The sequence below is a fragment of the Mangifera indica genome, chromosome 1 (assembly GCF_011075055.1).
Source record: "Mangifera indica cultivar Alphonso chromosome 1, CATAS_Mindica_2.1, whole genome shotgun sequence".
NCBI classification, from domain to species: domain Eukaryota; kingdom Viridiplantae; phylum Streptophyta; class Magnoliopsida; order Sapindales; family Anacardiaceae; genus Mangifera; species Mangifera indica.
Window position 1 is genome coordinate 28,311,598 of NC_058137.1, and position 24,415 is coordinate 28,336,012.

Here is a 24,415-nt window from a genome sequence, read left to right on the forward strand (position 1 = left end):
ATAACAGGACTCATCATTCTGTTGTTGTTTGCAAAGTTGGTCGTACTATTTTAACTCTCTATGGCCCACTCGACCCCTCATTTCAAAAGCTTATCTAGAAGAAGCGCTTATTGGCTTCTCAAGAGTTATAAAATTAAACGCCCAACTGCTTTTTTGACGTTTTCTCGATGGCCAAAAAGCACCAAAATTTCAACCGTTATTCTCCAACAACCCACTTGGGTTCAGAAGTCATACGTGGAAAACCCTAAAAATGTTCTTATAATGTGAAACTTTCATTAATTTTCCAAGACTTGTTAACTAGTTTTGCCACCATCAATTTAAAGATCTTTGAAATTTTTTCCGCTACTACCAAAAATGTTCATTAGACCGATAATAACATATTTGTATGTATTTTCGAAATGCTTTTAATGAACTATATTCAAACCAAATAAATTTACCTATTTAAGATTCAACTGAATAATATTTATTCAATTGAATTCAAACTAGGGTTTTCATTACTAAGTATTGTTTAGCTCTATTAGACTTGATTGCATTTAGGCAAAACTCAAACTTGACAAATTGTGAAATTGCAAGTGATGGAGAGGGTTAACTCAAGTTTAATTAGAAAAATTATAGATAAATTTCATAACTTATATATTTATCTATTACTCTCATATGCAAAGTCATAGATTAAGATTTTTAGGGATGTAAGTGTTAAATTTTAAACATTCAAAAGTTTATTGATATTTTATTTAGGCCAAAGCCAAACTATAAACTAGTGAGATTATCGAGTAGAGCAACAACAAACTTGAATTTAGCTCAAGAGTTAAACTCGAGCTGCTTGAATTTGAGCTTAGCTCAACAATAATCAAATCGAGCCTAACTTAATACAAGTCAAACCATGAGCAACTTATCTTATTTGTAGCTCTAGTTCAATCTATTACAATTGAAAAGTAATTACATGAAAACTTTAAAAAACTAACTTATTTAAAATGGGAAAGTTGAAAATTGAGTTCATAACTTTAATATTCAATCATCAAAATGGCAATATAAATTTCAAAGTGACTTTTAAGCCAATTGTGAATTTGAGTCTAATTTGGTGAGCAAAATGTCAACATGGTGATAAGTTAAATCTAGAGTAGTGATAATAAACAAAAATTAATAAAATTATGTGTATTGACAATGAGTATTAATATAATAATTTAAATTAAAAATAAAATAATAATACACGATTATATCATCATTCATACACAAAATTATTACTGCTTATCAGTGCATGTAATTTTACACACAATATAGAATCTTGTTTAACGGTTACATTAATTAAGATAAGCTTAGAATTTAAAGGTGTTATAATAATTAACTTGAGTTTAATAAATTCATCAAATTGAAGTCTCCTCTATCTTTATTTTCCTTCAAGAGGACAAAATGAAGGAAAATAAAAATCAAAACATAAGAAAATAAGGAGTAATCGACCAAATAAAAAATGTTGAAATTTTGAGAAAATACGTTTTTTGGATAGATGGTCAAAGAGGTCATCTACCATTCCCATGAAAGTCTATTTTCAATGAATTATAAAGTTTTTTAGTCATTATATTGCTATAATACTGATAATATTATTTGATTAATACACTATTATCATAAGAATAAATTAAAACAAAATTCAATAATTGATATCATCTCAATAATATTATTGTATAGGAGATGAGTGACCCCATATGAGTTATCTTCATTTAAAAAAGCAAAAGACAACCCCACTATAATTAGGGTTTGATTTCTATCAAATTGGATTTACATTTGTTTTTTAGTTTGAATAACAAAGCAAGATGATCTTCTTGGAAGAAGCATGTCATTGGGCCCATAAAAAGGAGAAAAGATAGTGCCTTCTCCCTATTGGTGGAGGATTTTATGCTCTTTTAAAATACCAATTCTTGTAAGTCATATAATTCTTTTGCCTTTAGATCTTCTTGATTTATGGAGCATCTACACTTGTGAATCCTTTTATTATTTATTGAAGGCTAAATGACTCTTCCCCACCCAAGGTTTAATAAAATGATGATTTCCACTCTTAAATTTAAAAAAGTTATTTTTCCACTCATTTATCAAAGTTAATTATTAGTTTTAACACTCAAACAATACTTATGTCATTTTTTCAAATATTATAATATGGATGTATTTAATTGTTATTTTGTTCCTAAGGTTTAAAAATTAATTAACACCTCTCTATATTAAAACGTAAATAATATTATACGATGTAAATGTCATTTTTTAAAACTTATTAAAGACAAATATATGTTTGTTGCTATCTTGTTTCAAAAATTATTATATTCACACATATATTTTGAGAATATGTTATAGTTTTAATAAATTATAAAATGACTTTTACACCCCTGATTTGTTATATCTAATTTAGTTCTTTAGAGTTTAATTGTTAGTTTTGAAACTACTAAGGTTCATATTGCAATTTTAAATTTTTTTAAAACATCCTGAAACTTTCTTCAAATTTCTAAAAACCTCTTAAAAGAAATTTATTGACGCTTCTAATATTTTAAAAAATTACAGTTTGTTTATAAATATATAATTATATATTATTATTGAAACCTTTTTCAATAATATTTTATGTATTTTATAAAATAATTGTTAATGACTAACATATTATTATCTAATTAGATAATTTTTAATATGAAATTAATAATTAAACTTCTACACATATAATAGTGCTTAAATGTTAATATTCATTAACACTTATTTTATTAGTAAATACTACAAAGAAGTTCTAATTATGGTGACTAGTAATAGACAAGTCATCTCACAACATTGATGTATATATTTGTTTTCTTGCCTCTATTTCTCTTAATTTCCTTTCATTTATTTATCCTTATTTGTCTTTAAAATAAAGTTGAATAGTCTAAATCTACCTAATAATTGACCCCTTGAAAGTAACATAAAATTAATATCTCATTTTTTTATTCAAAATCTAGATGGAGCTCTAGGGGAGGCTCTCTTGGTTCGATTTTTATATATAAAAATTTAAATATTTAAATAATATATCATGATGTGAAAGAATAATTTTAAATCAATAATAAAATAATACTTAATCATATGATAACACATAATCTAAATATTTAACAAAGACTCATGAATTAAAGCTTGGAGTCCATTTGATTTGCAACAAATAGAATTATAAGATAGCTTTAGATGTAGAATACAAAATTTTTTCCTATAGTTTGATTTTTTTTTTTGTACTTACGTAAAATTAGGGTTACAAACAACTTGAGTTACTTGTGGCTTAGTTCACATTGAACCGGGTTTGAGTTTGGTGCAATTAGGAGGACTCATAATGCAATTTTCGAGCTTGGGATCCACTTGATTTGCAAGAATATACGATCGCCTTAAATGTTTAGAATATAACGCAATTTCTTTCTATGGTTCAACTTTTTTTTTTGTTGTACTAAAAAAAAAAATGAATGAGTTGGATTTAATTTGATTATTGTCAGGTTGAGCTAGAGTGAGTCAAGTTTGCTATTAATTAGTTTGGTGAGATTGGAAACTCACAATTTGACTCCGATCAAATATGAATACACTCTTAGTAATTTCAAATTTTACACTTATACTCCTAAAGTTTTATTTATTGACTTTAAGTATGGGTTAATTAATAAACATTTAAGTAATGAGGTTTAAATGTAATATTTTGAAAACTGAGAGGATTAAATAATTTTTATCTAAGCTCACATCAATTGTTTTTGTCTTAGGCTTCAACTAAAGCTCTGCCTTAATAATTTCGAGTCAAGTTCAAGACAAGCACTGCTTAGTTCGATTGCACCTTTGAGTAAAACATTAATGATAAATATTAATTGATGTACTAACGATAACATGTCATTATATGAGTGAACTAAAGATAACCAAGGTTTTAAAATTCTTAATCCACTAAATACAATTTGTTTTCACATTAACACCAACATTCTTTATTTTAATACATTTATTTAAGAGTGATATTATGTGCACTTGCCATGTGTACCAATGATAATGTGTCATCTAGTCAGATAGCGATACATTATCATTAATACATAAATTGATATTCATTATAAATGTTTTATTATTTGTTTGAATATATAAATTAATATCGTATATGAATAATGAATATACTAAGTGTGCGTTTTGGACCATTATTTGTTTTAATATTTGCTATTGTTATTATCTTATTTCCAAATCTAATCAATGTTTCTAAATTTGGACCAGACTTTGATTCGGATAAAAAGTTAATCTATAGGTCAACTGAATGGACTCATGACGTCAATATGATATAACTAAAATTTTAAAAAAATTATTAAACATATTTATTAGATAATGTTGTATGATAAATGTTTCTACCCTAAAGATGTCTATACTCAATCATTGTCCTGATACCAATGTTTGATTCATGTCTTCTATGATCAATATTAGAAGGAATTATAATAAACAAAAACGCTAATATCTCTATAAACAATAATTAGCCTGGATTAGATTGACCATCGATTCGTAATCGGACAAAGGGTCGAAATTCCCATCAAGCTACTTAAACCTATAAGGCGATAATTTTTTCAATCAACATTGAAAAAATGCTTTTCATTTGGAAAAGATGAACACACAACACATTCAAGATTATGTTATTAAAAACATTTGTTAGGGCAAGTGGATGTTTCATAAACAGTACTAGTACTGAAAAGAAATGATAAGATCATGTTAAATCTGCTAAGGCTCACATGGGAAACCAGAAGTTATGGTCCTGCAAATTTTAATTTAGTACAGTCCTCCATTGCTCTGTAGAACAGATAAAAAGCTTGATGGTTCACCTCACGGGGCTTCAACAATTCAACATATGCTGCGAATGATGATTGCCCTGTGTAAATTCAAACCCTAATTATGGTTAACATTCATCCATTTTCATTTTTTTGAAAAGCTTTTATTTTGTATTTTGATACCCACGTTTAATCTGAGAAATACTCACAACTATTCATGAATAAAAAAAATATTTTTATATTTGAATCAGATATTAATTTAATTAAGATATCAGTTTATGTCTCAATTATATTTTAAAATTTAAATAGAACTGATTAGTTTAATCGAAAAAGATAAAGAGAGCGCTGTTAGCGCTAAAAAAGTGATTAAAAGAGAGTATTATATGTGTATTAACGTTGAGAAAGTGAGTTAAAAAAAATGTAATTAACGTTGAAAAGATTGAAAAAGTGGAAAAAGCGAAAAAGACGTGCAAAAATCTTAAAATTCCAACAAAGAAAATCCCAACAATGAAAGAGAAAGTCATAAACAAACAGGGTAGATTTAATTTAGTTAAATTTGGATTTATTCGAATTAATAATATTATTTGAATAATAAACAGTATTGCCTATAGAATAAATATTATATGAGCTAATTTCGAGTTAAATGGTTGAGTGAAAATTTCAGTTTCAAACCGATTTATTTTGAATCGAACTGGAATGAATTTCATCCATGTCAACCCAACGAACAGGGCGAAAGAAAGAGAAAGACTGACAATATTGACAAATGAGCATACAGTTGAAACAGTATTCCAAGACTCAGTCTGTGTTCCATGTCCCACCTGCAAGAACGCACCAATCTCTCCTCTAATTGGTCCACAATCGCCTCCTAAGGCAAGCCAAGCCAGGAGCGTGGGGCGGTGTTTCTCTATCTGAACTGCCTTGTCTGTCACTACACTCTATTTTAATATCCAAAAAGAATTAATATTTTCTTTTTCTTTTTTTATTTCCTTCCTCACTGTTTATCTATAGAAAAACAATCTATTTTTTCCCATATATACTTGCATCATACTAGCCACTTTTTGTACACGCAACTGACTTCTGGGGTTTTGTTTGGATTTTATACTCTTTATCACTTTACTTCTCAGGATACTGCCTCGTTTAACCAACTGGGTTGTGGCGAGATCTTGAACTAGAGCTTTACTCTAACGGGTTTTTGACTTTGAGGCTAAAGGGCAGGTGAAAAATTTAATGAGCAACAAAAAGCTCACGCTTTGTTGTTTTATGATCACTTTGTTTGTTGTTGTTTTTTTTTTTTAATTTTGTGCTTCGAATTTTAGTGGGTATGTTTTAGGATTGTGTGACATGATCTGGGTTACTGTTTTTTTTTGGCTTTGACTGTTTAAGTCTTCCTTGGATTCCGGTTTCTGTGTTGAAAAGCTGGTTGCTTTATGGGAATCTGGTCTAATCTAGGCATAACTGTTTGTGGGTCTTTGATTGTTTTTAAGTTCTTGGTGTTTTGGGTTTTGGAGAAGTTCACTCAGAGAAAAAGTTACTAGTTTTGAGGGTTTTTTCCTTCTGGTTTTTGAGAATTTTGTGGACTTGGTACTTGGTTCATGTGAAAGGTTTCATTTTGGAGGTTTTTTGTTTCTGGGTTTTGAGAATTGTCTGCTAATTTCAGCTCAGGCTAAGGTAAAGCTTTAATTTAGAATTGAGTTTCAGCTCTGGGGTTTATTCAATTGTACGCTTAAGGTTGGTTTTTGTCGTTGTGGTTTGCTCCTTAGTTTTAAAGGTTGATTAATTTTGAATTTGTGTTGAATTGGTCTTTGTTTTAGTTCAGGCTACTGATTCATTGCTGTTCTTTTAGGTCCAAGCATATTAACTGTTGTAAAATTTTGCTCAAGTTTTGGATCTCAGCCCTAAAATTATTACCAAATATGTTCTGAAAGTTAGTTATTAATCTATGAATATCTTTGCTAAGTATCAGCTAGTGTTTTTGATTTGCCTCAATTTCTGAGCTTTAACTTTCAGATTTCACTTGTGTAGTGCTGATTGTTCAATTGGATCCTCTTGTGATTTTCCAGATTTAACCTCTTGGTGTTCCCATGGACTCTCCACAATCTGTTGTCTCACCATTTAAGACCTCTGTTATTGCTGAGCCTGAGAAGCAGACATCTGATTTTTTTGTCCACCCTGGCAGTGTAACAAAGGGAGCTCAAGCTCAAGCGAACAGGAAAGAAGTTGTTGTGTCTAAACTGGATAACTTCATTGGTGTTCTTGATGTTTACGTACACAAGGCTAGGGACATTCAAAACATCTGCATTTACCACAAGCAAGATGTTTATGCTAAGCTTTGTCTCACTAGTGATCCGGAAAGGACGGTCTCCACCAAAATCATCAACGGTGGGGGGAGGAATCCAGTATTCAATGATAATGTTCAACTAAATGTTAAAACTGTTGAGTCCTCCCTCAAATGTGAGATATTTATGATGAGCAGGGTGAAGAATTATATGGAAGACCAATTACTGGGATTTGCTTTGGTGCCTTTGTCTGAAGTAGTCATCGAGAACGGGAAATTGGAGAAAGAATTTTCTCTTTCCTCAACTGATCTCTTTCATTCTCCAGCCGGATTTGTTGAGTTATCTCTTTCATATGCTGGGGCATCACCGGAAGTAATCGCTATTCCTGCTATGCCTAAGCCTTTAGCGGTAGATGAAACCTCAGAAATGTCTGAATCTCTTGATAAGATTGAGTTCCCGGATCCTAAGATTGTGAATGAGAACCAGATGATGGTTTCTGAGTATTTTGGGATCCCATGTGAAAGCTCCGAGAGTTTGGTCAGTTCTGATACCCAGAATGATGATAGTTCTGAAATGGGTGTCCGCATTTTGGAGAGTTTCTCTAATGCTACAGTTGACTCTGTTCAGCTTGCCAAGCTCGATTCTCCTCCTAGCAGTGTGTCGACTAATGGGGTCTCTTCCCCTTCAATTGCTGCAAGCTCTGAGTCCTCTGATGCTCCAGCAGTATCAAAGCCGCAAAACCAGAAACAAGTTTCGGCCCTGAAAGAGAAAAAAGTTGATGTTGGAGATGGTGAGAGTGAATCTTCTGGTGAGGTGCCAAGTGACAAAGTTGCTGAGCCTGTTGTCTCTGTCAACCTTGTGCCTGAGCAGAATGTGGTGCAGCAAGACATAGTTGATATGTATATGAAAAGCATGCAGCAGTTCACTGAGTCATTGGCCAAGATGAAGCTTCCTCTGGACATTGACAGTGGACCAACCAGTTCAGGAAATTCAAGCACTGATCAGAAACTACAGGCATCGAAGACCACTGGTTCCCGTGTGTTTTATGGGAGTAGGGCCTTTTTCTGAGCTTATGTACTGAAGGGGTTCAAAGGAAGACACAGGTGACTTTAGATTTTAGAATGAGGACTAATGCTAATAGTGAATGTAATAATGTATGATTAGTGTGGTGTTTTCCTTTGTATGTTGAGATGCTTCAGATGGTGAAAAATCATGACCCTGTACCTGTTATTAGTCTTATTTCTGTTACGACTTCTGTTAGTATATTTGAACGTTTTCACTTTCATAACTCTACCTGCTGCTACTTCTTTCAAGTCTCAATTATTGCAAAACCAAATTCCATCTAACAATAGGCCAATAATGTAAGTAATCAAATTGTGTTGTATATTGGTCCCACTTAATCCATGGTGATTTTCTCATTTAAAGCAAAAAATCTAGACCTAAGCATCAAATTCGTACTTTATCTTATTGAAAATTAAAGTTATACTTCGCTAAGCTTTTGCCTTTTGACAAATGAAGTGACTACTTCATGTCTGGATTTGTATGCCTCGTAGTCTAATGGGGAATGTTGAACATAGCAAACAAACATAAAAGAATTCATTCTCAGGCATCACTCTCAAAGGGGTACTTGAATGATTTCATTTGCTCTGAGAGTCATATGCCTCCTACAAATCCAAGCAATATGACCATCATCCCTGTACCTCACCCTCCACAATCCAAACTTCTCTGCAATGTCCTTCCCTGTTGAGCATCTTCGCTCCCTTAAGAAATCTGTTATCCATTGCTGCACTGCTCTAAGTTCTTGTTGGGTATCTCCTGATCTATTCTTGTTTCTGCTTCTATCCATACGCCCCATTGCTGCTGCTCCCGCTGCTCCGGCTGCAACAGCCCCAGCAGCCCCATACATAAGGGAAGAGTCAGCCAGATGGGCAACTTCCCTGCTCAAATCTGGTATCAATTGTCCCATTCCAGCTGCTAGATGAGCTCCAATCTTGAGTGCAAATGTTACCAATTTCATGAATGTAGACATATATGGAGCCAAACTCTTCACAGCCCTGTTGTCAACCTGCATCATTTCACAACCTATCTGGTCTTCAACGATGTGCATTTCTCTCCTGAATTCACACAACATGTGCAGTCTGAGTGCAGTCATGCCAGAAATTATGTTTGTGATTAATCTCTTCGAGTAGTTTTCTGTTTTGACAAAATAAATCATGTTGGGCACTTTCCTCTCTTCGAGCTGCACATTGAAGTTCACTATGTAGTTCACTTTGCGGTGCAGCTCAATGAGAAGTCTGTGTTCATAATATCTCAAGCCCTGGATCTCTTGCTTGACATCCTTTATTTCTTGTTCAATGATCCTCAGTCTCTGCAATACTGTTTCAAGTCCCTTGGCAAGTCCTCCAAATGTTGGCTCAACTTTGCCATCAGGATCATTGTTAGGATCTTGTCCATCAGGACTGCTTTCTGGAGGAACTTGCAGTTCAACAGCAAGGTTGTGTAGGTCATAATACCTTCTGTGCAACACTTCTCGAAAGTCATCATCTGATAGGAGGTCTCGTGCTAAGTCAAACCCAGCTTGTAGAATTGGTTTGCCAGAGTCCGAGACTGGATCCCAGGTATGCTGATAATCATACATGCCCTCTGCAGGAACTGAGAGCAATGCATCTTTCAGTAGTTGCAGAGATACAAATTGAGTTTTCCTGTATCTTGGTGGAGTCAGATTTCTAACACATTCTGGCCTAATGATATTTTCGGTCAAGGTAATACCATGGCAAAGACTTTGAATGGCTGGAATTATGAGTTGATGGATGAGTCTAAGAGTTTCTGTCAGGTTCTTGGTAGAGCAAGCTAGAACATCAATGTGGTAACCCAATTGTCCTCCAAGTTCAACTCTAACATAAATGCCATTGATATTTATAGTGATCAGGTACTTCTCAAGATTGTAAATGGCTCCATGTTGGTTCTTCAATGCCATGATTCTGTTGTGGAGATGCACCTGCATTTGCATATGAACAAAAATTTTAAAAAAGAAAAAGAAAAAGAAGCTAAGTAAGAAAGGTAAAAGAGAGAGGAGCTAGCAGAAGTCTTGCCTGCAAACGAGGAAAGAAGCCTGGTGTGAGAAACGTGCGACTTGAATCATGACACTCAAGATGGCGACCGGCATAGAGAAATTCAGGTGAACTTATCTGCCATCTTTGAGGCTTTCCTCTTCCTTCTTCAAGGATTGAGGGGATCAGTAACAAGGAATTGGGGTCTGATGGATCTTGTTCATAGCATAGTTCAAGTTTCAGCATCATTCTCACAAGGTCACTGGCCTCTAAGTTCTCAAATACTTTTGAACCCACCCCTGGTATTGGTCCTTGTAAACTTCCTCTCACGATCTTCTCCAACTCTTTTCTGCTAATGAAGCCATTATTCTCTGCACCGCTTTGCCTTCTAACTTCTAGTTTCACCAGTTTGCTGAGCACCTCACCACAGAACCACTCACAATCTAGAATTAAGAACCCCAATTCATTAAAGTAAATCACCTCACCTATGTGATGAAGACAAGTAGCAACAACCTTCCTCCTCATTTCCATGTTCTCCTTATTCTCATGCCTTGATCGAATTCTCAAGGCTGGAACCTTGACTTGGCATAGTTCATCAAATTCTTTCCACTTCATTGCTGGCTTGTCATAGTTCTCTGATCTCCAGTCTGATAAAATCTGTATCAGGTCATTGCATAGCTGATAAACTTGAGGAACTCGTTGAAGAATAGTCTTGCTTGTCTTTCGAATGTGATGTGTGAGCTTAGTAACTGATGCAGATGATCTAGCATCGATTGTGAATACGGTTGGATAAAAGTCAACGAAGCCTTGGAACTTATCTTTTAATCTCTGTATTGAGTTCACAACAAACTGCAAATTTTGTGATGGTTGGTTGATTTTGTCATAGTGTGTGAGGACTACAGTTACATTTGGTAGCATGCATTGTTGCAATGCCCTTCTGGAGTTGGAAACTATGAACCTGAGCCAATACTGCAGGTCTTCTTCTACTTCTTCTGGGGTTTTTGGTTCTTTGTTGGTGGGTTTCCTGAACAAACTGGATATGATAAGGAAGAATGATGCACTGCCATGCCCTGGAAACATCAGATCATGAAGAGAGTAGAACTCATGCTGGCCTGCAAGATTCCATATTGAAATCTTTGTGTCTTCATCTTTGAATGTCTTTATCTTCATTCCAACCGTTCTAACAGCTTGGTCAACTGGGTTCACTAGTGTTCTAACTTGGTCTAGATAGGGAAGCTTTGAAGAAGAAGAAGAAAAATTCTGTGAAATGGAATTACACAGTGTATTCTTACCTGCAAATGCCAATTCATACGTTGATTAGTTTAAGCAGCTAAATTGAGATTTGGTTAATGCGGTTCCATAAATTGAATCTATTTCTTCAAAACCTTACCAGCATACTCTTGACCACAGAAGAAAACGCGGCAGCTCTTTGGTTCAGTCAGTGGCATGTCTTTCAGCAAATCCATTTCTGATTCATTTTCACTCTTTCCCTTTTGGCCTAATTTTTGGTAAATACCATCAGCTTTTCCAGAATTCTTCAGCGGAGTTCTCTCGAGATCAATGTCTTCAATCCAAGGATTTACCTGTAATGTTTCCATTATAGCTTGCTGTAACAAGTCTCCTCTAACCCCCCTGCAGCCTTGCAAAGACAATTGTCTCAAACTGGCATTCTTCTGCAAGCTCTTGAAGATTCTGACAAAATCATCAGGTCGCAAACTCTCGTCATCGTATATCCCTAACTGTGTCACAGTCTCATTCGTTGTCAACATTCGTAGGATGGCTGTAATTCCATCCCTTCCAATTTTTGTTCTCCCACCTCCAAATGTGACTGACTTGAGTGTGATATTTGCTTGGCATTGCAAAGCTGAGAACCTACTCAATGGGCATAGCAAATGCTCTACACCAATGCCACTAAACCAGTTTCCATGAAGATGTAAACTTTCCAAACTGTGGTTCTTGAATAATCCAGCTGAAACATACACTACTCCCTTATCTTTAAGGCAAGTTTTTGATAAGATTACCTCTTTAAGGGTCTGATTCTGCTCCAAAACCCATCTGAACTCCTTCGCCCACCTGGATTTCAGCCGGACTCCACTCAGATCAAGTGACTTGACGGTTGAATTGCATCCCAGAGAGCAGGCAACCCTGCAGGCACCTGAAACATCAACCCTGTAAATTCTTAGTGTGAAATTCTCAGGTATAAACTCAACCACCTTGGAAGTTTTATCGCCATTTTCTCCGCTCCAAACATGAACTTCCATCGCTCGATTCCTTGCTATGACAGCAGATATGAGTGGTGTTGCAGTAAGAGTGTTTGAATCAAAGATTGTCAATGACTTCAATGTTGAGTTCGCTTCAATCATCTTTGAAAGCTCCTCTGCACCTTTGGACCCTATTGAATCTTCCCAAATTTGCAACTCTTCCAATGTGTCATTCACCTTAAGAGCATCAGCGAGAAGTGCAGCCCCCAAATTTCTAATGCCTGATTCCGAAAACATGATCTCTTTGATCACCTTATTTCTCTTGATTACATCCGAAATCTCGGTTAAACATTCTGCATCAAATTTATTTCTCTCAAACACAAGTTGCTTGACATTTGAGCTAATGTCTAGCAGTACTCCAAGGCTGTTTACTAGCTGAATTTCCCATTCTACATTGTGAAACTCCAAGTTCCTGACACCAGTTCTGATGTTTTCAGCAGTTACCATTGCTATAATGAACTGGCAAAAGAACAAAATTTCATCTTCACAAATGCTTATCTTGATGGAGTTTTCTGTTTCTCGATAACAACCTGAAGTTGGTTGAGCAAGATAGAAGGAAATGCTGTGCAGGTTTAGGCTGTCGCTTTCGGATTCGATCGCCTGCAGAACAGATTGCAGATCTTTCAGATTCTGGTTTGATGCCATTATCACAGAGTTCTGGTTTTCTTGAAAGCCAAACAAGAAGATAGTTCATGATGAATCCATTTGTAGGCCAATTTTGAAAGTTGGTTGTGGTTGTTCAATTAAACAGAGATAGAAAGTCCACTATTTGCTCAACTTTTAGTTATTTATTAAGTTGAAAGTTGAGTTCTGTTGCATAATTATGCCTTGTTGAGGGCCTTGAGCTTCTTTGCAATGATGCCTTCTTGTGGCAGATACTCAACTTCTTGCCTAAGGATTCCTTTCATCTATTTTTTTTCAAAGGTATTGATCCCTTTACACATGTTCTTGGTTTACATTTTCTTTCACATTTATGCAATGTGATGCATTATTATATTAAGTTTTTTTTTTGCTTTGATTATACATATCAGATTAAATAAATTTTGTCTGTTTTGTTATGTTCAAACCCATAATACTTGGTTACTATTTAAAATCATTTGAATTGATATATAATATTATCAAAACATTTTTGATAAAATAAATAATATTTTAAAAAAATAAATAATATTATCAAAAACTAAGTAAATCAAATTGAAGCACCGATCTTTGATTTTAGCCGAATGATGCATTCAAATTAAACAAGCCTGGATGAAATCCATTACCCACCTCTCAATGATGTGATTGATATGAAAAGAGATGCGCAAAATCTGGGTTTGAGGTTGACGTGAGATGGGTAAAGGAGAAAATGGAGGGGGGAGGGGGCTAATTTTTTGACCTTTTGGGCTGTTTAAAATTGTTTATCTTTTAACTTTTTATTTTCTTTCTTTTCCCATGGGAAAGAATAAAGGAATCCTATAAAGTAGACAAAAATAAAAAGACACATTTGAGTGTTGGACAAATTGCCTCTTTTTTAAGGGATGCCAACATCTTTCTTAGAATAATAATAATAATAATAAATAAATAATAATTATTTGTTGAAATGCCTGCCATTATAGGTGAAAATAAATTTGACAGTAATAAATAAAATAATTTTATAAAAAATAAAATATATTTAATTATATAATGATATATTAATTTATTTTTAATAACCATTTTTATATGTAATATTGTTTAACAAATATTTAATCATTAACGATCTTAAATTGATATATAATCTTAAATCAAGGAGTAAATTCGAATCGAATCAAATTTAAAATATGTAAAATAAAATTTGGCTAAAATCTTTTATATTCAACTCTAACTCATTCAAATCCTATAATATGAATGAAATACTGTTCACAAAATAAATAAAATTATCAATTAAATAAATTATATTTAACTTATTCAAGCTAATTTGGGCCCAAAGTTACCCCTATTTACAACTTTTTTCATAATTTTAATAAATAAAATTTTACTGTAAATTTGAATAAAAAGGAGTTTGCTTTTTGTTTGCATTGAAAATGTTTAAGTTGCTTGCAGCCACTCCCACATGGAGGCATGCCTAGATAAATGTGAAATGGGACCATAAAAAGTTTTTGTTAATTCGGTGCAATCAAAACCGTTCAATTTATGATTTTTTCTCAACTTGTTCAGTTTGGGTCCATTAGAAGATGGCATTGACGGAGAAGAAGGAAAAATATAAATATTTCAAATTCCACGCTGCATAGTTGAATTTGTTCTATTGTTCATATCAACTTTGGGTTTTAATTTTAGAATTGGGTAGGCCGAACCGATTTAGTCTTGAAAATTGATTTTGTTTGATTTAAATTTATTTAATTAAAATTTGACCTAAATTTGAATTAAAAGATTTGATTAGTTTTTAATTTGAGCCAAACTCGAGTCAGGGGATATTCGACTCAAATCCAGTTTGAATTTATAGCTCAAATCAGTAATTTAAATTCATGATTCGATTTGATTTAAATTCATAATTCGATTTAGTTCAAATTTAATAGTTTTAATTGACAGTTCGAATTCATGACTTGATTCAGCTTAAATAAAAATTTTTGAATATTATTCGGAAATTTTTTTAATATTATTTAGGTAAAACGACTTTATTTTATCAATAAACTATAAACTTAAGTCATGAATCCGAATCATATATTCGAACCATCAATTCCAGCTTAAGCGAGTTACGAATTCGAATTATTGATTCAAACTACAAAATCGAGTTAAACTCAAATAGAACTAAATTGAAGTATTTTTCACCCGAATTGAACTTAAGCCGAACTTAATTTTGGCTCTACTAACTTGAGCTAAATTTGAGTTGGATTATTTTTTATTCGAGTCAAAAGGTATTTGGGCTCGATCTGCCCGAATTGAATGTAAAAATAAATTATTTTTAAGTTAAATTTAAACTTCAACTTATCGATCTTAAATCAATTTTAAATTAATATTTTTATATTCAAATTGAACTCAAATTAAATTTTATTCAAATTTAATCTATATTGAATTTAACTTCATAATAAATAGATAAAATAGAATATGATATTAGTGTAAGAGCGTATTTTTTTTTAACTTATGAGTTGTATTGCTATACGATACACACAAGTATTTTGTATGAATTTTAGATGATTAATAGTAAGAGTAGATTCGATCCAAATTGAGTCTGATGTTGGTTTGGATTCAAATCAAAACTATAAATATTCAATTTAAACTCAAATTTGTTTAAATTAATGTATAGTATCACTAAGTTATCAATGAAAAAAACAATATTATTGACTGAATAAATAATATCATTGTATATAAAATAATGTTATATATTCACACTTTAAATATATGATTTAAGTATACATATGATATACGATTATGTAATTGAGTATTTATTTTCATAAAACGAGTTGAATTTGAACTAATTGAAACATTTGAGTTACTTAGATTGAATGGAAAATTGTTTTCAAATTGAATTTAAATTTCAACTCATCGATATCAAGTTAGAGCTTATTCAAACTCAATCTAACTCAAACCAGCCTAGACATGAATGACTTGGAAATCCGACAAGCCACGTTACATAATACAAAATGAAAGGAATGTGAGTTGTAAATCCAGCCAGATATCTTATTCTAATCAAGTGTGCATTGTGGATAAGAATCCGAGTGTGACCACACAGACCCAATACCAGAAGAGCCAGCCAGCCTTAAAGGTCCAGAAACTCAAAATCTTCTTGCAGATTAAACACATTGAAAGAAACAGACCACCCCATTAATTGCTTCATTGTCATTTTGTAACTGCCTTTTATTTGAATGTCGTGTATACTTCAAATCAAGAAAGAACCACCACACCAAACACCACCCCCACCCACACCACCCCCCCTTTTTTAAGCAATGCCAACATTTTCCTTAGAAATAAATAAACAAATAATAATTATTTGTTGAAATGGTTGGCATTATAAGAATAAATAAATTTGTTAATTCGATATTAATTGCATTCTCTACTCTTACTTCTATTATATTTTATATTCGTTGCGATGAACGAGGAAATGATTGATATTATAGGTATAAGATTATTTTATTCTTTACAATAGACTCATTTCTTTTATAGATATAATCATTTGTTAAATCAGTATAATCAGAATTGTTAAATCTATGATCTTTATCTTAATTTGATTAGTTGGACCTAATAAAAGATAACTTTGATGGAGAATAGAGAAAAATATCATATTTCAAAAAATTCTATAATTGTTAGTTGAATTTGTGGCATTGTTCATTGTTCATTTCACACTGGCAAATCAAACAGAACCTCACATACAATCTGGGAAAAAAACTGATCCCAGATAAAGAGGAAACATACACGTACAAGAACCAGCAACTTTGCCGGACACTGCAGCAGCAAAAATAATAAAAATCAGACTCTACTGTTTAATGCGATACCGTGCAGGCCTAGCCAGATATGCATAACACGTTAAATGTAAGATGAGGGAGACGTATGAAATTCACAATCCCCGTCCGTTTGACCTTATTCTCTTTACCTACAATGTACCTTTTAATATCCGAAAGACAAATCTCCTACGTAGCCATTCCTGAAACAAGTATTATTCCAATAAAAGAAAAGAAAAAAAAAAAAAATGGAAACATGCATGAAACCAAGAGCTAACTCTTTCAGAATCATGTGTGAGAGACACTGCCTTTCAGTAAATCACATGTGCATTTCAGGTCGATTAAGTCCATGTTTGTTCATTAAAATTAGCAATCGCCAATTCTTGATCTATCCAATTCAACAAAAAACAGCAGCATTCGGCATGAAATGGCCACATTCGGTGGATTGGATGTGTCTCAATGTCTAAAACATGAGAAAATATTAAATTCAATTTAGAAACTCCAGTGTTTGTTCATATACATTTCTTTGGCTAGGCTATTACACAATCCTTTCAAGACTATGCTTGGGCTGGTCGTAATGGGCTTGAGCCCATAAACTCCCTAGTACCTAAGCCCAAATTTTCCAGGCCCATCCCATTTACAGCAGTTATAATCATTCCGTAGTTGTTTGCCAAGGAATTGGTCCTACTATTTTAACTCTCCACGGCCCAGTCAGTCCTTCATTTCAAAAAGCTTATCTAGAAGAAGCACTTACTGACTTCTAAAGAGTTTCCAAATTAAATGCCCAACTGCTTTTTTGACATTTTCTTGGCTGCTAAAAAAGCACCAAAATTTCAGCCTCTCTTCTCCAACAACCCATTTGTGTTCGTAAGCCATACATGAAAAACCCTTAAAATGTTCTTATAATGTGAAACTTTCATCAATCTTCCAAGACTTGTTAACTAGTTTTGCCCCCATCAATTTAAAAATCTTTGAAAGCATCTCCGCTACCACCAAAAACATTTATTAGATCGATAATAACGTATTTGTATGTATTTTCATAATGTCTTTAGTAAATAATTAACGTTTTCCAGACACCTAAAACTAAAACCAAATAAATTTATCCATTTAGGATTCAACTAAGTAATATTTACTCGGTTGAGTTCAAACTAGGGTTATCATCACTAAGTATTGTTTAGCTCTAGTTAAACTTGATTACATTTAGACAAAACTCAAACTTGACAAATTATAAAGTTGCAAATGATGGAAACGATTGACTCAATCTCGATTAAAAAATTATAGTTAAATCAATTATTTTTTTATTCAAAGTCAGAGATCAAGATTTTAGGGATTTACTCATTATAAGTGTTTTATTGTTTGTTTGAATATATCAATTAATATTTTATATAAATAATGAATATATTAGAAGTGCGTTTGTTTAAAGGGTTGAAATTTCCATCATTCTACTTAAATCTATAGACATTATAATTTATGTATATAAATTATAATTTTTGAAAATAATTTAAAAATTAATAGATTAAAATAATTTTTTTAGCCAAACCATCAAACCTATTTTGAACTTTCGAGCTTTTCTGCTAATGAAGGCATTATTCTCCAACTCTTTTCTGCTAATGAAGCCATTATTCTCTGCACAGCTTTGCCTTCTAACTTCTAGTTTCACCAGTTTGCTGAGCACTTCACCACAGAACCACTCACAATCTAGAATTAAGAGCCCCAGTTCATTGAAGTAAATCACCTCACCTCTATGATGAAGACAAGTAGCAATAACCTTTCTCCTCATTTCCATGTTCTCCTTATTCTCATGCCTTGACTGAATTCTCAAGGGCGGAACCTTGACTTGGCATAGTTCATCAAATTCTATCCACTTCATTGTTGGCTTCCAATAGTTCTCTGCTCTCCAGTCTGATAATATCTGTATCAGGTCATTGCATAGCTGATAAACTTGAGGAACTCGTTGAAGAATAGTTTTGCTTGTTTTTTGAATGTGATGTGTGACTTTAGTGACTGACGCAGATGATCTAGCATCAATTGTGAATACAGTTGGATAGAAGTCAACAAAGCCTTGGAACTTGTCTTTTAATCTCTGTATTGAGTTCACAACAAGCTGCAAATTTTGTGACGGTTGATTGATTTTGTCATGGTGTGTGAGGACCACAGTTACATTTGGTAGCATGCATTGTTGCAGTGCCCTTACGGAGTTGGACACTATGAACCTGAGCCAATACTGCAGGTCTTCTTCTACTTCTTCTGGGGTTTTTGGTTCTTTGTTGGTGGGTTTCCTGAACAAACTGGATATGATAAGGAAGAATGATGTGGTGCCATGCCCTGGAAACATCAGATCATGAAGAGAGTAGAACTCATGCTGGCCTGCAAGATTCCATATTGAAATCTTTGTGTCTTCATCTTTGAATGTCTTTATCTTCATTCCAACCGTTCTACCAGCTTGGTCAACTGGGTTCACTAATGTTCTAACTTGGTCTAGATAGGGAAGCTTTGAAGAAGAAGAAGAAAAATTCTGTGAAATGGAATTACAGAGTGTATTCTTACCTGAAAATGCCAATTCATACGTTGATTAGTTTAAGCACCTAACTTGAGATTTGGTTAATGCGGTTCCATAAATTGAATCTATTTCTTCAAAACCTTACCAGCATACTCTTGACCACAGAAGAAAACGCGGCAGCTCTTTGGTTCAGTCAGTGGCATGTCTTTCAGCAAATCCATTTCTGATTCATTTTCACTCTTTCCCTTTTGGCCTAATTTTTGGTAAATACCATCAGCTTTTCCAGAATTCTTCAGCGGAGTTCTCTCGAGATCAATGTCTTCAATCCAAGGATTTACCTGTAATGTTTCCATTATAGCTTGCTGTAACAAGTCTCCTCTAACTCCCCTGCAAAGACAGTTGTCTCAAACTGACATTCTTCTGCAGGCTCTTGAAGATTCTGACAAAATCATCAGGTCGCAAACTCTCGTCATCGTATATCCCTAACTGTGTCACAGTCTCATTCGTTGTCAACATTCGTAGGATGGCTGTAATTCCATCCCTTCCAATTTTTGTTCTCCCACCTCCAAATGTGACTGACTTGAGTGTGATATTTGCTTGGCATTGCAAAGCTGAGAACCTACTCAATGGGCATAGCAAATGCTCCACGCCAATGCCACTAAACCAGTTTCCATGAAGATGTAAACTTTCCAAACTGTGGTTCTTGAATAATCCAGCTGAAACATACACTACTCCCTTATCTTTAAGGCAAGTTTTTGATAAGATTACCTCTTTAAGGGTCTGATTCTGCTCCAAAACCCATCTGAACTCCTTCGCCCACTTGGATTTCAGCCGGATTCCACTCAGATCAAGTGACTTGACGGTTGAATTGCATCCGAGAGAGCAGGCAACCCTGCAGGCACCTGAAACATCAACCCTGTAAATTCTTAGTGTGAAATTCTCAGGTATAAACTCAACCACCTTGGAAGTTTTATCGCCATTTTCTCCACTCGAAACATGAACTTCCATCGCTCGATTCCTTGCTATGACAGCAGATATGAGTGGTGTTGCAGTAAGAGTGTCTGAATCAAAGATTGTCAATGACTTCAATGTTGAGTTCGCTTCAATCATCTTTGAAAGCTCCTCTGCACCTTTGGACCCTATTGAATCCTCCCAAATTTGCAACTCTTCCAAGGTGTCATTCACCTTAAGAACATCAGAAAGAAGTGCAGCCCCCAAATTTCTAATACCTGATCCCGAAAACAGGATCTCTTTGATCACCTTATTTCTCTTGATTACACCTGAAATCTCGGTTAAACATTCTGCATCAAATTTATTTCTCTCAAACACAATTTGCTTGACATTTGAGCTAATATCTAGCAACAGTCCAAGGCTGTTTACTAGCTGAATTTCCCATTCCACATTGTGAAACTCTAAGTTCCTGACAACAGTTCTGATGTTTTCAGCAGTTGCCATTGCTATAATGAACTGGGAAAAGAACAAAATTTCATCTTCACAAATGCTTATCTTGATGGAGTTTTCTGTTTCTCGATAACAACCTGAAGTTGGTTGAGCAATATAAAAGGAAATGCTGTGCAGGTTTAGGCTGTCACTTTCGGATTCGATCGCCTGCAGAGCTGATTGCAGATCTTTCAGATTCTGGTTTGATGCCATTGTCACAGAGTTTTGGTTACCCTGAAAGCCAAACAACAATACAATTTCATGATGAATACATTTCTAGGCCAATTTTGAAAGTTGGTTGTGTTTCAATTCAACTGTTCGATTAAACAGAGATACAAGTCGACTATTTGCTTTCCTCACCGGGGCAGTTTTGTTTGTATTATATAAATATTATTTCGATAATCTATCTTTTATTATTAGTATTACTTTATTTGGTTTCTTAGTAATAAAAGATTATGGTAATATCATATTACTAATAGTGATGTGGTAAGTAATGAAAATAATAATTTGATTATCATTTTCATTTTAGGTATTAAAAGGATATCGAAGTAATCTTGATTTTATTATAATTTTATTTTTATTTATTAATCTTTTAGGACTAAAATACCTTTACTTTTAATTAATATAATAAGTAATATGAAATATATTTTAAAATAATTATACTAAAAAACATTTAAGTAAAATAATATTATAATATTTTTTTATTACCTTTAATCAAACATAATCATTATTTATATTTACTAATTTTTATTAAATTTTATCAAATATAATAATAATTTATATCTAATAATTTTTTTAATAATCTACTTTTAAAATAATTTTTTATTTTTGATAATAAAATATTATTCAAACTAAATGGCCGTATTTTTTTATTGAGAGTTGAAAGCTGAGTTCTGGTGCATAATTAGGCCTTTTTGAGGGCTTGAGCTTCTTTGCAATGATGCCTGCATTTGACAGATTCTCAACTCCTTGCTTAAGAATTCCTTTCAACTATTTTATTTCAAAGTTATTCATCCCTTTACACATGCTCTTGGTTCACATTTTGTTTCCCATCTATGCAATGTGATGCATTATTTTATCAAGTTTATTCTGCTTCTGATTGCACATGGCATGATGTATCAAAATAAATTGATGTTGTCTTTTTTTTTATCTGAATGTGACACTTATAAATTACTCTAAACTCTTGTTCACCAATGTAAATGATGTTAGGGGAAGATTTGATCCTAGATACGCTGAGGGTCGTCTAAAGTTCAATTTGAATCTATAATAACAAGTTTGAGTTCAAACTTGTTAGAATTATTATACTTAATAATCAAAGAGTTATTGATAAGATGAACAATGTTGTTAATAAAGTGAACATTATTAAGAAAGAGTGAATTGTATTATCAAAAAGATAAACATATCGAGTTAGAGGTTTATCTTGAGTTTCAATTATTCGAATTGAATGATTGATTCAAGTTGAGCCACCCTCGAATCAAATATATTATCCCCCCCTAAATGATGTAATATGAAAAGACATGCCTCGAATTTGGGTTTGATCATTTTTCAATTTCATATCGGAGAAAATGGAGGGGGGAGGTGGCTAATTTTTTGTCCTTTTGGGCTGTTTAAAAAACATTTCATGTTTCATCCTTCTTATTTTCTTTGTTTTCCCATGGTAATTGATAAGAGATCCTACAAAGTAGACAAAAAGAGAAAAAGTTCCATTTAAGTGTTGGAGTGTTTGGACAAATTGCTCTCTTTTTAAGGGATGACAAGAACTTTCTTAGAAATAAATAATTAAATAATAATTATTTGTTGAAAAGGTTGGAATTATAAGTATAAATAATTTTGTTAATTCACGTTCATTGCATTTCTTACACTTACTTTTAACATGTTTTATATTTGTTTTGATGAACAAGCAAACGGTTGATATTATAGATATATGATTCATTTATTCTTTACAATGAACTCATTTTCTTTTATAGATATAATCATTTGTTAATTTGGTATAATCAAGACCGTTGAATCTATAATCTTATCTTAAGTTATTTAGTTGGCCCAATAAAATATGATGTTGACGGGAAAAAGAGAAAAATATTATATTTAAAAAATTCTACCCTTATTAGTTGAATTTGTTGCATTCTTCATTTCTATTTGGTAATATTAAAAATTGAGTTTGTTTTTATATAAAACATGTTAGGTTTGAGTTAATTTAAATATTTGAGCTCAAATTAGCTTAGATTAAATTTAAAGTTAAATTAATTTTACTTTAAATTTAAATTTTAGTATATCGATGTCAAACCAGTTTTAAACATACTCTATTAGATTTGAGCTGATATCAAATTAAATCTTTTTTTAACAGTTGATATTATAGATATAGGATTCTTTTATTCTTTACAATGGACTCATTTCCTTTTATAGGTATAATCATTTGTTAATTCGGTGCAATCAGGACCGTTGAATCTATGATCTTATCTTAATTTATTCAGTTGGCCCAATAAAAGATGATGTTGATGGAAAAAAGAGAAAAATATTATATTTAAAAAAATATACCCTTATTAGTTGAATTTGTTGCATTCTTCATTTCTATTTGGTAATATTAAAAATTGAGTTTGTGTTTATATAAAGCATGTTAGGTTTGAGTTAATTTAAATATTTGAGTTTAAATTAGTTCAAATTAAATTTAAAGTTAAATTAATTTTATTTTAAATTTAAATTTTAGTATATCGATGACAAACCAATCTTAAACATACTTTATCAAATTTGAGGTGATATCAAATTAAATCTTTTTTTAACAATTGATATTATAGATATAGGATTTCTTTATTCTTTACAATGGACTCATTTCCTTTTATAGGTATAATAATTTGTTAATTCGGTGCAATTAAGACCGTTGAATCTATGATCTTATCTTAATTTATTCAGTTGGTCCAATAAAAGATGATGCTGACAGGAAAAAGAGAAAAAATATTATATTTAAAAAAAAATCTACCCTTATTAGCCGAATTTGTTGCATTGTTCATTTCTATTTGCCAATATCAAAAATTGAGTTTGCTTTTATTAAAAAACATGTCAAGTTTGAGTTAATTTAAATATTTGAGTCCAAATTAGTTTAGATTAAATTTAAAGTTAAATTAATTTTGCTTTAAATTTAAATTTTAGTACATGGATCTCAAACCGATCTTAAACATATTCTATTAGAATTGAATTGATCTCAAATGAAATTTTTTTCAAACTTGATTAGTATTGAATTTAATCATAGATAGACAAATAATATAATATATCATACCAGTGTAAGTAAATTTTTTTCATTGTTAAGTGTATTACATGCACGAAAGTATTTTGTATGAATTTTAGATAATTAGTGATAAAGGTGGATTCAATATAAGTCGAGTTTAGAGTTGATACGAGTTTGAATCAAATTTATATTACTCTATTCGAATTTAAATTTATTCAAATTAGTATATAATATTATTGAAAGACTATCGATTAAATAAATAATATTATTAATAAAATAAATAATAATATTAAATAAATAAATGAGTAAATTTAGAGTACTCGGAGATAAGCTGATTCGATATCCACCTCTAATTATTAGGGTTATAAGAGTTTAAACGTTAATGGGGTGAGGGTTAGAGAGTAGGGGAAAGTGGCAGCACATAACAAGCCCGATACAATATAGATTTAAGCCCATTAACCTTGAGCAACAGGTTAAATGATGGAAGTAGGCCGGAGAATTTAATACATAAACGTTTCAC

The 24,415-nt window shown here is 32.5% G+C and overlaps 2 protein-coding genes and 1 pseudogene across 3 annotated transcripts; 1 reads left to right on the top strand and 2 right to left on the bottom strand.

Annotated features, from left to right (window-relative positions):
- Window positions 1-5,766: 5,766 nt before the first annotated feature.
- On the top strand, window positions 5,767-8,321 carry LOC123218438. Of its 2 annotated transcripts, none has more exons than XM_044639901.1 (2): window positions 5,767-5,972; window positions 6,818-8,321. In XM_044639901.1, the coding sequence occupies exon 2, from the start codon at window positions 6,839-6,841 to the stop codon at window positions 8,099-8,101; it is 1,263 nt and encodes a 420-aa protein (XP_044495836.1). In that variant the 5' UTR covers window positions 5,767-5,972; window positions 6,818-6,838; the 3' UTR covers window positions 8,102-8,321. The 2 variants fall into 2 exon arrangements, with proteins under 2 accessions (XP_044495836.1, XP_044495843.1); XM_044639908.1 differs by lacking the exon at window positions 5,767-5,972 and adding an exon at window positions 6,083-6,425.
- A 208-nt stretch (window positions 8,322-8,529) lies between these two features.
- Window positions 8,530-13,294, bottom strand: LOC123218427 (protein TORNADO 1). Its single transcript, XM_044639894.1, has 3 exons — window positions 11,474-13,294; window positions 10,126-11,375; window positions 8,530-10,031 (listed from the first exon to the last, which is right to left on the bottom strand). Exons 1-3 carry the CDS (start codon window positions 12,987-12,989, stop codon window positions 8,649-8,651), a joined length of 4,149 nt encoding a protein of 1,382 aa, XP_044495829.1. The 5' UTR covers window positions 12,990-13,294; the 3' UTR covers window positions 8,530-8,648.
- A 3,340-nt stretch (window positions 13,295-16,634) lies between these two features.
- On the bottom strand, window positions 16,635-20,897 carry LOC123196565 (annotated as a pseudogene).
- Window positions 20,898-24,415: the final 3,518 nt, after the last annotated feature.

Coding starts and splice junctions, on each gene's coding strand:
- LOC123218427 (XM_044639894.1), bottom strand. CDS start 12,989: ATGGCATCAAACCAGAATCTGAAAGATCTGCAATCTGTTCTGCAGGCG. Junction 11,376..11,473: donor CTGTGGTCAAGAGTATGCTG/GTAAGGTTTTGA, acceptor TGGCATTTGCAG/GTAAGAATACACTGTGTAAT. Junction 10,032..10,125: donor GCTTCTTTCCTCGTTTGCAG/GCAAGACTTCTG, acceptor ATGCAAATGCAG/GTGCATCTCCACAACAGAAT.
- LOC123218438 (XM_044639901.1), top strand. CDS start 6,839: ATGGACTCTCCACAATCTGTTGTCTCACCATTTAAGACCTCTGTTATT.